The sequence below is a fragment of the Cryptomeria japonica genome, chromosome 6 (genome assembly GCF_030272615.1).
Source record: "Cryptomeria japonica chromosome 6, Sugi_1.0, whole genome shotgun sequence".
NCBI lineage: Eukaryota > Viridiplantae > Streptophyta > Pinopsida > Cupressales > Cupressaceae > Cryptomeria > Cryptomeria japonica.
Genome location: NC_081410.1, coordinates 458,006,180 through 458,021,609, shown reverse-complemented (window position 1 = coordinate 458,021,609; position 15,430 = coordinate 458,006,180). Strand labels below are relative to the sequence as shown.

Genomic DNA, 15,430 nt, shown 5'->3' with positions numbered 1-15,430 from the left:
ATAAATTTCACGCAAAGATTAAATTGAAAATATAAGTTAAAGTGCAAGCACATGCTAAATTAATTAATTCAATCAATTAATTAATTAATTTAATTTTCTCTCCAATCTCTATTTCCATCTTTTAGTTAGCTTTTTCTAAATAAAGCTTTCTTGGTTATCTTCTTTATTTCTTCCAATCATTCTTTTTCTTCTTTTAGTTAGCTTTTTCTCAATCGGTTGACTCAATTAATCTATTCAATCTATTCCATTTCACCTCCAAGTCAGCAGTTCAACTATCAATCAACATGTGAGCTCACTTGAGTTCCACCTCTTGATCATTCTGGTTCCACCTTTTCAATCAATCTCATCCAAAAATCTATAAATTGAGCATTCAATCCTCACAATTCCTCTAGATCATGAACTTTGAATCTTTGTGTCATTTGCAGGTTGCTGAGAGCCATCATACCACAGAGAGAAGAAGAACAATGGAAGCCATGATGCACAATAGGGAGTTTCATATTGTTTAATTTAATTTCATTTTGCATCTATTTCATTGGTTTTATGTTTGAATTGCTTAGATAGTTAAGGAATTCATGATTATCCTTATCTCCTATTTAGCAATGGTGTATTTGAGCATAGCACATTTTGGTGAACCCTATTTTGGTTGTTATTGTGTTATTTCATTGTTAGTTTGTTGGAATTCTTTCATTAGATAGGGATTCATGATTTCCCTTTGCTCCTAATTGAATACTTTTTAAGATGAATTTTGTAGTCTACAAATTATTCCACCTTTAATAAGACCGAATGATGTAGCAACCTTGTTAGAGTGTATGCATGCAACAAAGTTAGCTATTATGTTTTCACAACATGAGTTACCACCTTTGGAAGCTCAAAATTAATATGATCCCCTCATGATCATTGTGATCATTAATGAAAATTTAATAAGATGTACCTTAGTTGATAATGGATCTAGTCTTAATGTTTGTAGCATAAACCCATTGCATCAAATCAATGTGGATACCTCTCTTATTCAATTGAATTCTCTCTCTATTTGTAGCTTTGATAATGTTGGTCAACAATCATTAGGTACAATCAGATTGCCTATTAAGGTAGGTCCCATGATTCTATCCACACCTATCCATGTCATGCCCAATACTCTCTTGTATAACCTTCTTATAGGTAGGCCACATATATATGCTATGCAAACAATCCCTTCTACTCTTTATCGTATTCTCAAATTCATTTATAACAACAAGATGTACACATTAGAAGCTAATAAGAACTTACAAAGTTGTTTACAAATGGAAGTAGGATCTAAATCTCCTTTAAATTCTATAATTCCTTCCTCAACCAAAATGGATACACCATCTCCTATTGATGGTACTCTTTCACTTTAGGAGGTACTCTTAAAGGATGATTGGGGCTCACTAGATTTTACACCTTCCTATGTTGGGGAATATAAAGTTGCTCAATTAGAATTAGAGGCTAAAAAAGAAGAGGGGGTGACATCCACGAAGGTTTCAAATTCTTCTAAGCAACCTATGATCAATTTTATGTTGATCAAAGATTTTCATTATTTTTGAATAATCTTAGATTTCTTTTGTTTCTCGTTATTTTGTTCCAAAATTTGTGCAATACAACATGCTTTATAATACTAAATATTTACATGAATTTTACATAATATATTTATTATTATTATTTTATCATGATTACATGATTTCATCAGTAGTCTTCCTTGTTCTTTAATTCCTTGAATCCTATGAAAACAATGAATGACCTATAGAGACTTATCACCATGCATAAATAGATTGATACAAGATGTCATTCTATCCACTCCACATGGCTTTCCATCTTAAGGATATTGATCCAAACACATACTTATGATATTTCAAATAAAAATAATTTTCTATCTTTGTGAATGTCGTATTTCTTATACAACTAACCAAATTAATATAAATTGCACCTACTTTCTAGCTATAAGATGGAATTTGATAATTACATATTTTCTTATATTCCGTAAGTCCTTATGGAAACACATATCAAAGGACAAAGTTACATTTTAACATCTTGCAAGGTCCATTACTTTATGTATATTACAGTGCTTTATTATCCTTCAATTTATTAATATTTTCTTTACATGACGATTGTAAGTGCTACATATTTTTAGATGTACAATCATTTTAGGATGTTGTTTACCATTTATTTCTTGTGCTTATTTTTGGGAAATTTAGTAATACATGTACATAATGATAATTGACACAATAGTTTATAAAATATTTTAATTGTTGTATCTTTTATCCATCTTTGTATACAAACGTTAATACATAATTAGACCTCACCATACCCATATAATCACATACTATAATAAGTTCATATTATCCACACATTTCAAGTACACCTATCCATTCATCTAATGTAATATAGTCATTATATACCTAAATTCATCCAATTTCCTCATACGCTTATTTCATGACCTATTAGCAAGAAGACTTTCTACAAAATTAGGATTTTGTGGAGCACAATTAGGGATACCAGAACTTAAGTATCCAAGCAAAAAGCAAATTAATTTCAAGAAATATAAGCAAAAGGAAATTGTCCTACCAACATTTGACAAGAACTTCGCAACAACGTGACCTTGCTTTAATAAAAAGTTAATCATAAAGCTTATGTATAATTAGAAATCTTGATTATAAAAAATCTAAGAATTCTATTTTATTATCTAATTAAATAATACAATTTAACTAATGCATACTCTCAAAAAAATAAAAAAAATTACAATTAAATAAGATCCAATTCTATTTTTAATATTATCCTTTGCTTGATTTTAGTTTTACTTCTATGCTACAAAATAAAGAATGTGCTTTTCTTTAATTTACCTACTCTTTATTCACAATCAAACCTTGCACACAACAAATAAAGAATATTATTATAACTATTTCTTTATCCAATTATATATAGAATAGTTATTCATTAAAAAAAACACAATTATCAAGTCAACCATAATTTGATTAGTCTAATATATAATAAATAAATAAATATAGAATTGAGTAAATCTAATTATTATTATTTATTCCAATCATCAATTCTAAAAAGTTAAAATATTTAGCATATTAGATCACTAAATTATACTAAAGTGTCACCATGATGAAGATAAAAAGTACTATCTAAGGTAGGAACTTAAACATATTTTGGAGAAGGATTGGTTCAAGAATCGATTGGAAGCAAATAGTATTCACATTGGAAAAAACCACTCTAGATAAAAAAGGGTTAAAATCATATTAGTCTAAATTTGCAAATCAATTTTATTTATGAGATAATTTTTTTATTTTTTATAATAGGTATCTATTAAAGGTTATTTTTCAAATGTCAAAATATTTTATTTTAGAAGTGTATAACATTGATTAGATATATGTTTGACTATAATTTTATTTAATTTTTAAATTTATTTTTGTCTAGAATCTTTTCTTTTATATGATACAATCTTTTAAGATAGCAAAGTTCCACAATTCATGAAAATGTTGCTCAATTTTTTTGGATTTGATGTAGAGTCTTCCTAAAATTTTAATTGTATTTTATAACATGAGGAAAAAATGATCTTAGAATCATTGAATTTGAATTCTAATGTAATCTATAGAGAAAAAGACAAAATTAAGGCTAGATACCATAAAATTGAAAATTTACTAAATATTTAATGTGTTCAACTAATTGGACAACAACTCTTTGATTAACACTAAACATATTTAATGCACACCCTTCTTTATAAATATATATAGATAGCAATTGTAAGTAAAAATTTCTTAGACCTGCTACATTACCAATGTTTAGTGCTAACCAAAGGGTCATAGTTCAATTGGCCGAGTACAATTGGTGAGGGTGATGACACGTTTCTTAATTAAGTCATTTTCAAAGATTTTAAACCCCTTGAGTTGCAATAAATAAAAGATGAGGCTAGGAACATGCTTGTTGGAGGGAAAAATACTCATTTGAAAACATGACCATAGCATATGCGCTACAAAAAACATGAGCATAACATATATGCTACAGAATTATGAGCATAGCATATATGCTACGAAATTATGAACATAGCATATATGCTCTTTAAGATGACTGAAAACAACCTCGAAAACAACCCTCGTTAACAACCCCTATTAACACATCAAAGCACAATTACTAGAATGATTGAAAATATACATTTTTTAAATAACTTATAAATTAATAAATAAATAAAACAATGTTTAACAAATCCTATGATTTCTTCTAAAATCTATCAACAATCCATTGAACCTATAAATCTAATTGCTAGATTTAATTTTAATTTTTAATTTTTAATTTAACATAAGCAAGGACGTCAGACTTAGGGAATCATCATTTTGTTGGATTGCATGTGTAACATATTAAATTAGGGTAAAAGAAAAGAAAACATTAAAATATAGTTAACCTCGTGAAGAAAGCTATAATATTCTTAAAATATACGAGAAGAAAAAGTTGGCTTGGAAACAGTGTGCGCTTAGTCCACCCACCTAATACCACTTTCACCTAATCTCAAATATACTGTTTCTTTTTTGACTGCCATTGGAAAAAATTCCTGCTTGCGTGGCAGAACAGGTGATGTGTCATTGGAATTCCCGACACCCGGATGATGACGTGGAGCTCTGCATTCAGGTTTCCATTAAAAACATAGCGAATAATAAAATTTTTGTCGACAACAGCTACCGAATTTCAAGGGAGGAAGAGGAACAAGAAACATATCTTCTCCCGTCCATTCTTTCGTTCATTCATTCGTTCATCCTGCAACAGAAGGGCGTCAATTGACGGAATAATTAGGAACCATTCTGCCCAGGTTCGATTCCTGGAGCATCTATGGTGTAGAGCAGTAGGGCTTTTCGAACGTGGGTCGCGCGTTCGAGCTTGTTTGGTCAATGAGCTTCGGCGGGCGAGAAAGAGGAAGAGAGTAATATGAACGGTACCTGTGAGAGGGGTGCGAACGGAGTTTGCAGCAAGGGCATGAACATTAATTGCGGGAGTAGTGGTGGGTCAGAGATTCGAACCAGTAGCGGCAAACGAAATACGGTCATAAGCCTGCAATGGAACTCGAAGCAGAGGCTTCTGCCCGTGGGGTTGTTTGCAAGTGTAGGGCAGGTGAGCGTGGGGGTTCCGCCTTCGAGTCCCGCCGATGACAGGCAGATTCGAAGGATGGTCTCGGCCGCGGCACCGATGGCGAAGGGAGTGCCCGAGGCGACGCCACCGGATGTGGCCTTGGGCAGCCGCTATCTTACCGCCTCGGCCTCGGAATTTGGGTTCAAGACCATGATTTCTCAGCCTGAGATTGTGGGCCTGGAGGAGGAGTCTAGTAATGAGAAGAAGAAGAAGGAGGTGGTTGTGGTTAAGAGTGGGAAATGGGGTTTAAAGGTGCGGGTTGGGAATGCTGCTCTGAAGCGGCTGCTGAGCGGGGCCATTGCCGGTGCTGTTTCGAGGACGGCTGTGGCACCGTTGGAGACAATAAGGACGCATTTGATGGTGGGTAGCAGCGGGAATTCCATGACCGAGGTGTTTCACCACATTATGCAGAATGAGGGTTGGCAGGGTTTGTTTAGAGGGAACGGCGTCAATGTCATCCGAGTCGCCCCCAGCAAAGCTATTGAGGTAAGTATCAGCTTTTTCTGCATGTGTGGGACTGAAATTTTAATTTTTTTGTTTTTGAGCGCTTGGGGGGTAGCTGGTAAGTTTTGTTTCTTTCTTTATGGCAACTTGTGTAAAATGAATGAATTATCATGAGGCGTGATAGGGGAAAACAATTGCTGAAGGTTTTATAAATTAGGTCGCAAGCAAGCTAAGTAGGTTTGATTATGGTGATAATTCCATGGTTAATTGCTTTGAACCAGAATAATCCTGGATGGACAAGCCTTAAGGAATGCATCTTGTATATCCAATGAGTTCCAAATAGACCATAGATGCTTATGAGAGATGGGGTTCATTGAACTATTGGTTACAATGTAGTTTGACTTGAAACTACACAGCTGAACACCCCAAAAATAATCATATAATTTGAGACACTGCAGAAACGCCGCTTATATAAAAAAGATTAGAATTTATGTTTGGTTATGTGCTTAGAATTTTGTCACTGAGACTTTAGGCTTCCTACTTGTGATATATGGGTTAGATTGTACCCTCTCTTACTAGAGTGAGGTTGAACCTCGGCAGGACTCTTACGAACGTACCTCATTTTCAATACTTTATCCTTGCAGTGTGGGGATTTGATCCTGGTTACTTATTTTAACAATTCACTCCTTTACTATTACACCACAGGCATTAAGACTGAACCCGGCTTTATTGTGTCGCTAGGGTATTGAGCTATCTAATTGCAATGCTCGTGCTAGATTGTGGGCTGCCATACTTCAGAGCGGGGTTGAACTTGGGTTAGAGTCTTAGATACGTACCATTGTAGTCTCTATTCAATACTCTACATATCACTTGCCTTGCAGTGTGCGAGTTTGAATCTATGGAAAACGAGTTTAGGGAAGAAAGTGCAAAGCAAGGTTTTAATTTTGGGCCACCTCTCGTGGCCGTCTTCTAGTTAATGGACTCCTTTACCATTACGTTATTGGCAATGAGACCTGTAGGACATTTTACTGTGGTGCGGTGGGGGGTTGGAGCAGGAATGAGAGTGGACGATATAATTGTTGTGTAGGGTGGATTCTGCAGATTGCTTCACTAGAGTGGAGTTGAACACACTTACAAATTCATTTCATTTATAATATTGTGCATATCAGTTAATGATTTGATTTGACATGCCTTACATTGGGAGAAATTTAAGTTTGTCAGTCTAACAACATAGCCATTTATCATTACACAACCAGCACTAAGGCTGTATGTTGCCTTGCTGTTGTGTCGGTGTGCGGTGTTGGTGTCTGACTGTAAGTCACTTTGCTGTGGTGTTAATATGCATTGTGGGATTGACACTGTAGGCCACCTAGCTGCAGCTTCAAGGCAAGATTGTGGGATGCATTGCTGGTTAGCTGGTTCGAACACCTACAAATATATCTCATTTTGAAATCTCCACACATGTGCTGCTTTGTATTTTGGGAATTTGTATTTAATTACTTTTATTAGAGAATATATCCCTTTCCAGCTACGCCATTGGCACTGAGACTTTAGTCCACCTTCTTACGGTGCCGTGGAGGTTTCAAATAGGAATGAGACTCTAAACTACCTAACCATAGTGCTGGGCAAGACTGTGGGCTGACTTACTAGAGAATGGGGTTGAACCTGGGCCAGACCTAGGGATGCACCTCATTCTATATTCCACATATCAGTCACCTTGCAGTGTGGGTATTTGGACTTTGATACTTTCTTTAACAAAGTACCTCATTACCATTAGGCCATCAATACTAAGAGTGGAGGTTAGGGTTAGTGAAGTTTGTGTCTTTGGCAGTTTGTGGTGTGCTCTTGAGACTGTAGGCCATTTTATTGTGTTGAGGTAAGACTGTGAACTGCATGAGAATGCATTTCATTTTCAATCCTCCACGTTTCAGCTGCTTTTCAATCTGAATTTAAATATTGTTGCCATCAGCAAAGAGACTGCAGGCCACCTTACTATCTCAATGTGGATGTGGAGCAGGAACAAGACTGTGATCACTTAATTGTGGAGTTGTTGCTTGACCGTTGCCTACTTCACTGGAGATTGGGACTGGACCTGGGTAGGAGGAGACTTATGAATGAATGTACCTAATATTCAATGCTCTATCTATGGATTATCCTGCAGCCTGGCAAATTGAAGACTTTAACAATGCACCTACCATTTCACAATCGGTTCTGGCAGTTTATGGAGCCTTATTGTAGTGCAGTGCTGGGCTGAGACTGTATGGTGCCTGATTGCAGTGTCAAGGTGAGAATGTGGGCTGACTTGCCAGAGAGTGGGTTTGAGCTATGCTATAAGCATAGAAATTAGTAATCTACTCAATATTTCAATACATTATGTGTCATTTGCTTTTCAGGGTGAGGTGAGACTGTACACTGCCTGATTGTGGTATTGGGATGAGACTGTGTTTTGCCTTTCCAGAGGGTGGGGATGAACTTAGGCTTGAGACTTACAAATATACTTGTATGAAATCCTCCACATATTGGTCACCTTGAAGTGCGCAAATTTGAACCTTTCATTAATGATGCACACTTCAACCATTATATCACAATTTACCAGACAATCGTGAGATCAAATTTGGGCATTGGATCTTTTCAAGTTTTTGCCCTATGTTGCCGGGTCCTCCTATTTTGACCAGGTACCTGTGTGGGTTTGACCCTGGATATGCCCAGGGTACTGCCTCAGTGTACCCCGAAGGACCCCTGCATAATTTTTGTTCACAATCCTGAAGATCTTAGTTTCAAGACTCTATAAAGCCTAGGGTTTCTCAATTAAAGCTTCCAATTATAAGATAAATCTTTATCTCTGGTTATTCGCTCACTTCTATCTGAGAAATAGAAAAAATTCAATCTCTGTTTTTGTACATAACTTATTACAGAAACCACTTCCAGCCTTGTTAACTTAGCTATCCTTTGTTTGGGAACATAATAATGGATTAAAAGCTACCACTTTCTTGGCCTTATGGCTGGACACCAGCAATGGCCTTTTTGTCAAATAACTGTATAGATGATAAATGCAAATATGAAATAGTACAGTGAGGTAATATGAAGTCCATTAGAAAGGATAAGAGAGCTCATGATTCTCCTAATCAAGCAAACGCACATGACCATGTTTTTAGTAATTGTGGATAGCAGGTATACTTTGATGCTTTGCCTTTTGATGAAGAAGAATATGAAGACTATTAAATATTGATTGTGATTTTGTATTTTCCCATACCTTTACCGAAGGGAAAAAGAGATTTGCAGTACTGGGTTCCTGTACCTGTACGCTCACATCTACCCGAACGGGTAGCTTAGTTTTTGCCACTATTAAATGGTAATTTTCAATGTTCGTTCCTTTTCAATGATTTTGATTTTCTTGTCCAGTAATTTTCTCCAAGTTGAGATAATCAACTTGCTGTAGTAACTCCTCTGTTAATCAGGCATTTTTAAGGTTTCCGTTTCTCCATTTTTAATATGTTAATTTTGATTAGAATTTTTTTTATAAATGAACCTCATTATCTTTACATTCTTTTGGGCAATAGTGAGGTTAGAATTATTCGGTTTTTCTAGATTTGTATTTCCCAATGTCTCTAATTTGCCCGTTTCATTGGAACCAATTTTCATATCCATAAATATTCCCTGAATTAACATGACATAATCCCATGGGAACAAAATGGAGTAAATTTTCCATAATATTAGTAATTTTTAGGTTCCCAGTTTTACCATTCTCATTTATTGATATTCCTTTAGTTTCTAGTTTTTGAAAAGAGTTCTGCCTGATTGATGTATACTATTCAATTGCAGTTCTGTCAATCATTTTATTTATTCTCATTTTAGGAAATTTTTTAAAGAACCATACATTTTTAAAATTCTATTGTTCCAGAAATCTGGGTGAATCTCATCTATAAGATGAATCATTTTTTCTATTTTTTAACTTTCTCAATATTTTGTATTTTGTATACAAAAATTTGGCAAGTTCTCAATAAAATCAAATTGCTTTGGAATCTATTAGCAAATAGTAGGTTCTAAATTTTGCTCTTGAAGCCTCGCTTCATGCTGTAGGAAATTCATATGGTTTTATCCTGGAGGAAATTTACTGGATTAATTTTCCCCTAAATTTAATGTTGCTTATGGTTTCTACTTTCTTGTATACCATTTATATTTTCTTTCTTTGAATTCTGATTTTGCAGATCCGCTTGGGCTTGTCGATATATCCAGTTCCTGGCCATTACTGTAATTAGTTTTTTTTCTTTTTTTTTTTCGGTGTTTTTGAGTGGGAATTAGGAAAGTTTCTGAGTAATTGTTTCAGAATCTGATTGTATGTATTGATTATTCTCTTTTGGTTATTAGGATTCCTGAATTCAAAGCTCTGCTGAGGAGAAGTTCTCTCAACAGGAAGGTACAAAATGGTCACCAAAGCCGAAGGCTTTATTGGTGATCAAGCATTACACTTATTTCATCAGGAATCACCCTAGGCCTGCGGATGGTAGAAGCCCAATAGTCTCCTTTACATCTACCTAATTTCAAAGTGAATAGAGATTGTGATAGTATCCTGGAGAAGTGAATTAGGATGGTGGTACTATCCTGTAGGAGTGATGGAAATGTTTCATCATTATGCAAAGTAGGATTACTAAATATGTCTGGGGGTTCCTAGTAATTTGGATAATCCTTGGAACACAAAATGTTGATGGAAGTACGAATATTGTTCCCCTTATGTCTTTCCAAATTTGCTGTGAAGAATATCAAATATTACTCTGTTTGAAACAGATCATTGATGTTTAAGGCAGTTAGGATTTTGTTTGCCATAGGAATGCGGTAATAAAGAAAACATTATGGAATGTGATCTATAACGTTGATGTAAACATATCATACATAGAAGCAAAAGTTATTTCTCGGGAATAAATCAGAAAACATAAAGAAAGAATTTTTCAGTTAATCAGGAAAAATATGGGTTAGGGTTAGAAAAAATCAGAAAAAACTGCCATAGAAAATAAAACAAACAAACAAAGAGGCCTAAAACTATAAATTTTAAAATTTAAACCAAAAGATTGCATTTAAATTGTAGTTTTCCAAAAAATCTTCATTTTTTCCAATAAAATCACCAAAAATTGCCAAGAAAGGTCAAAATTTGGGTTGAATGATTAAATAAAGAAATCACGATTCTTTAAAATATAAAATCATCAGAGGTGAGTGGCAGTTAATTGGGGTAAAATGAGTGAATTTTGTACCTATGATATCATATACAGTTTTCTCCAGTTTTTTTCAATCTAGTGGACTGTAAAAATCTTGTGTACACTTTAAAAAACGTGTTCAATTATCCCCTTCATATTCAATGCCCATTAATGTCCCATGCTAATCAGGGTTGGCAGCAGAAACCAGGCCAGCTACCTTAATAATCCTGCATCCTGGATATCATTTAAAGCATTATACTGCTCAAGTGTTATAAATGGAAGTAGCATACAAGTATATATATTAATTTGATAAGTTGTATAAGCTCATCAATAACTGGTGAGCAGGCTGCCCTTCCTCAAGGCTTTACAACATTTATCATGGTGTATATTTTACTTCTGATGAGATGTGAAGCAACTCATTGTAATCCCTTGGATCTCAGTTTCAGTGAAATCCAACTTCTGGGGGTATGGAGGGCATATTTTAACAGAAAAACATTAACATTGCAGGAGATTATATATATTTTTTTATAATTGTCACCTTGAAAAATCTAATCTTTTACTTTCTAGAATAAGAATATTTGACCAATCGTTGCTCTTTTAAGATTAGTGGCTATTTTAAGCTTACTCCAGAAAACGTTACAAGTATCCACTTGGCACTGAAAGAAGTTATGTTTATGGTTTCTACTTTCTGATTCTGCCTGTCTGCAATTTTGTGTGCTTTGCAAGTTTGTTTGCCTTGTTCTTTCTGGATTGGTGTTCATCAATGTGTGCTTCATAATGGAGGTCAAATGTTTATAACTAAAATTATAGAGGGTTAAGGTTGTACACCTTGTTGAACAATATATAAGTTAAATGGAAAAATGAGTTCTTTTTGGAATCTTTGCATAAGGGAGATCTGATATGCCAGTCTTGTATGGTTGGCACCCAAAAAAATACCTTTATTTTAATCATATGTGAATGGCATCTTCCTTCACATTTTTATTAAGTGGATATAACGTCTGTTGATGCACTGCACTGGATGAATTTTTTTCCACTAAAATTATACTTTACAAGTAGTTTCCTTCTGCTTGAACTTACTGCTCTCTATTATGGAAGGTGTACTGAAGGGAAGACCGTGCATTGCATTTTGTTTACTAAAGCTGCTTTTATTCTTTAGCTTAAAGGGATTATAAATTGTAATTATACAGCTTCCGTTCTAGAGAGGCCATACTTTTATTTGAAGTATTTAATTTTTTCTACATATTTTAGCTATATAAAACAGGCATGATACCTTTCTTTGTTCGACTTATTCTCACTGTCAGACTTATACTTTAAGGTGCTATGTTGGTTTTACAGCTTTTTGCATATGATACAGTGAAGAAATTCCTGACCCCCAAACCAGAGGAGCCCCCACGTATTCCTTTTGCTATCTCACCTGTTGCTGGTGCAACTGCAGGAGTGTGCTCTACAGTATGCACATATCCTCTTGAGCTGTTGAAAACTCGAATGACTATACAGGTATAGTTTTTGATTAGCAACATAATTCTTTCATAACCTTTGTTTGTTGGCATATGCCATGCAAATATGGCTTCAAGGTTTCAGTAACTAGTTATTTATGATTATTATTGTGAGTTTATTTCTGCACTTTGGAAATGAAGATGTGATTTCCTTCCCTCTATAGTAATTTTCTTTATTTTGGATTGCAGAGAGGTGTATATGATAATCTTCTAGATGCATTCATGAAAATCATTCGGGAGGAAGGTCCCGCTGAACTATATAGGGGTCTTACACCAAGTGTGATAGGAGTTGTGCCATATGCTGCAGCAAACTATTTTGCCTATGAAACACTAAGAAAATTATATAGGAAGGTTACTAAGAAGCAGCAAGTAGGGAACCTAGCAACTCTTTTTATTGGTTCTGCAGCAGGGGCTATTGCAAGTAGTGCTACATTCCCTCTGGAAGTTGCCAGAAAACAAATGCAAGTAGGAGCCCTTAGTGGAAGACAGGTTTATGATAATTTGTTCCATGCGTTATCTAGTATATTAGAAAAAGAAGGCGTAGGTGGTCTATACAAGGGTTTAGGCCCGAGCTGCATGAAGCTGGTTCCTGCTGCAGGTATTTCTTTCATGTGTTACGAGGCCTGCAAAAGGTTACTTATTGAAGATGATAGCTGAAACGTGATTTATTAGCTGGGATGTGAAGCTTCTTACCTGTTTTCAGCTGTAGCTGCATGGAATAAAATTGGCATCAGTACAATTGCAACAGCAACATACTGGTTTCATATATGAGTTTGCACAAGTAATTCAGACTTTCCCAATGAAGCTGCACTGCCAGTTAAATTGATCAGGAGTTAATATTCTTTATCAGCGATTTGGCCTTTGCCTGGGAAGCTTATGTGTTTGCAATAAGCTAACACACAAGTGCTGGAGGAATTCCTGGAAGTTAAGTGGCTGGGAAATTTTAATTCTTTTCAATATGGTTCTTAGGTAGGTAGTACTTGCCGAGTTTTGTCAAAACTATTATATTTTATATTGTAGACGAGTTTTGTTGTCTCACATACAAGCAAGAATCATTCTGTAGCTGGGCATGCAAAAACTGGGGAATTGAACTTCTTGACAAGTTTATTGACCTCTGGCTTACAGAACAACTCCTGGATTTGATATATCATTTTTAGGAACTTGCTTAGTGTTACTGTTCACCATAGAAATAATTCTCCTCTTTGTAGACAAGGAGTCAGTCTTTTTTTCTTTACAACTTTGAGAATCATCTCTGAGGTATTAAAATAACTTCCTTTCAGTTATGTCATTTTTTGAGGTTAGACATGAGAGAAGTAGGGTCAGGAGCGAAACTGTTTTCATTGTTAAGAAAAAGGAAAGAAAATTTCCTCAGAACCATATTCATAATAACGATGGTCATGGTAATAAACCATTTATATAATAAATGACTTGAACAATCATTTTGAAATATCCTGCTCACCTTATGGGTGTGAGTTGCCCTTCACTATTTGTATAAGAGGACAAAGATCAAATAAAATTCTTGGTTGGACATTAATATTTAATGCTCTAATTATATTTGCCTTGCGGGCACATTATTCAAAGATATAGTTCATCGAATTTGATTTGTTCAGAGTATTATCTTTTATCCTTACTGACTTGGGATATACAATGCAGTTTGCAGGTATAGCTTAGGTAGTATATTTGGAATAGTTTGATGGAAAATGCCATCTTAAATAAAAAATGGTCCACTAGTTCCTTATGGCACTTATTGAATTGCAACATTGTAGCTAAGATATTAACTGGACATTTTAATTTTTATGGAAGGGATTGCACCACTGAACTCAGATATTCAAAAGAAATTTATTTTGTTGGTAAATCATAGGTAAGTGCCTGATATAATTATCATTCAACAATTACGACTGTTAGTTGTTTTAAACTAACATCCATTCTAATTTGATATAAATCTAATTTCCACTTCTACAGTGACTGTAAGCAGCTTAGATGTTTATGACCATGAATATCGTAAGAAATATTATGACTCTGCAATAGATGGAACAAGAAGTGTTTGTAAGGTGAGTGATTAAATGGTCATATCTGAGGTGCATTTGAAGAAATGTGGGCATCAATTTGACATAGTTGCCATTTGTCTTCTGGCTATATTTGACAAGTATTTTGAAGTGCAATTCATGGCAATCTCTATACTTAGAACTAATGTCGCTTTTGGAGAATAATTTTGTTTTCAAATAAGTGTTCGTTAACGGTTAGAAGAATGGGAGACTGAACAAGACGAGACCGTGAAAGCTTTGTATCAGCTTGACCTGAAGCTTGGGATGAGTTGAGGAGTTGGTATGTCTCCTAAGGCTTGATGCTGATCCGCCTCCATTGATTGCAGGCTGCATGCCTTGACCTTGCTAAGTTGGCTGTGCTACTAACTGTAAAGCTGGTTTGTATTTGTTTGTGTGGCACTTACCGTTGTATGATAGTTTTAAACCATATGGGCAAGGTCAACTTCATGTCCATATTCAACTGCTGTCACTCATCAGTTTGAAGATATTGATGGCGACATGGAATATCACTCCCAAATAAAGATAGTGACTGGGCACTTATCCTATGTTTCAGCACGAGCTTGATCCCAGGCCTCTTGCTTAATAGGATAAGTAGATTTAAATAATAAACATGGAAATGCAGACAAATATATGACCACAAATAAACACAGATAATTTGAGTTGTTATTTTGAGGTTATAGAATTATTGGTGTTCTATAGCGTTGACACGTTGAAGTTGATAGGTGCACTGGGTCGGGTTAAAGTGGTCTGCATAAAACATAAGATGTTTACAGGAGTAATTTATGGAAGTTAAATATAATTTCCTTGTAAAGTAAAACTAATTTACCAGACCTTCATAGAAATAAAGCAAAATCTTTTAAAAATAAACAATAAAAAGACAATTGATAATGACATGTGATATGTGACTCCTTGGATACATAAGTAAGCTAAAAGCTTGATGATGTATTCTTGAGGATTCAATGTAACATTATCCATAGATTATTTATCTGTTTCAAAGTAAGTCCAAAGAACAGAAATGGATATTAACATTAAAATTATAAATATTTTGACAGAGATTAAAGCTAAGTGATATAATCTAATAAAATGTATGTGTTGAAATTTTATAAAATCGTAATGTGTA

The 15,430-nt window shown here is 34.7% G+C and overlaps 1 protein-coding gene across 1 annotated transcript; it reads left to right on the top strand.

Moving 5' to 3' along the window:
- Nucleotides 1-4,673: 4,673 nt before the first annotated feature.
- On the top strand, nt 4,674-13,806 carry LOC131050998 (adenine nucleotide transporter BT1, chloroplastic/mitochondrial). Its single transcript, XM_057985321.2, has 3 exons — nt 4,674-5,622; nt 12,105-12,266; nt 12,455-13,806. The coding sequence occupies exons 1-3, from the start codon at nt 4,936-4,938 to the stop codon at nt 12,920-12,922; spliced, it is 1,317 nt and encodes a 438-aa protein (XP_057841304.2). The 5' UTR covers nt 4,674-4,935; the 3' UTR covers nt 12,923-13,806.
- Nucleotides 13,807-15,430: the final 1,624 nt, after the last annotated feature.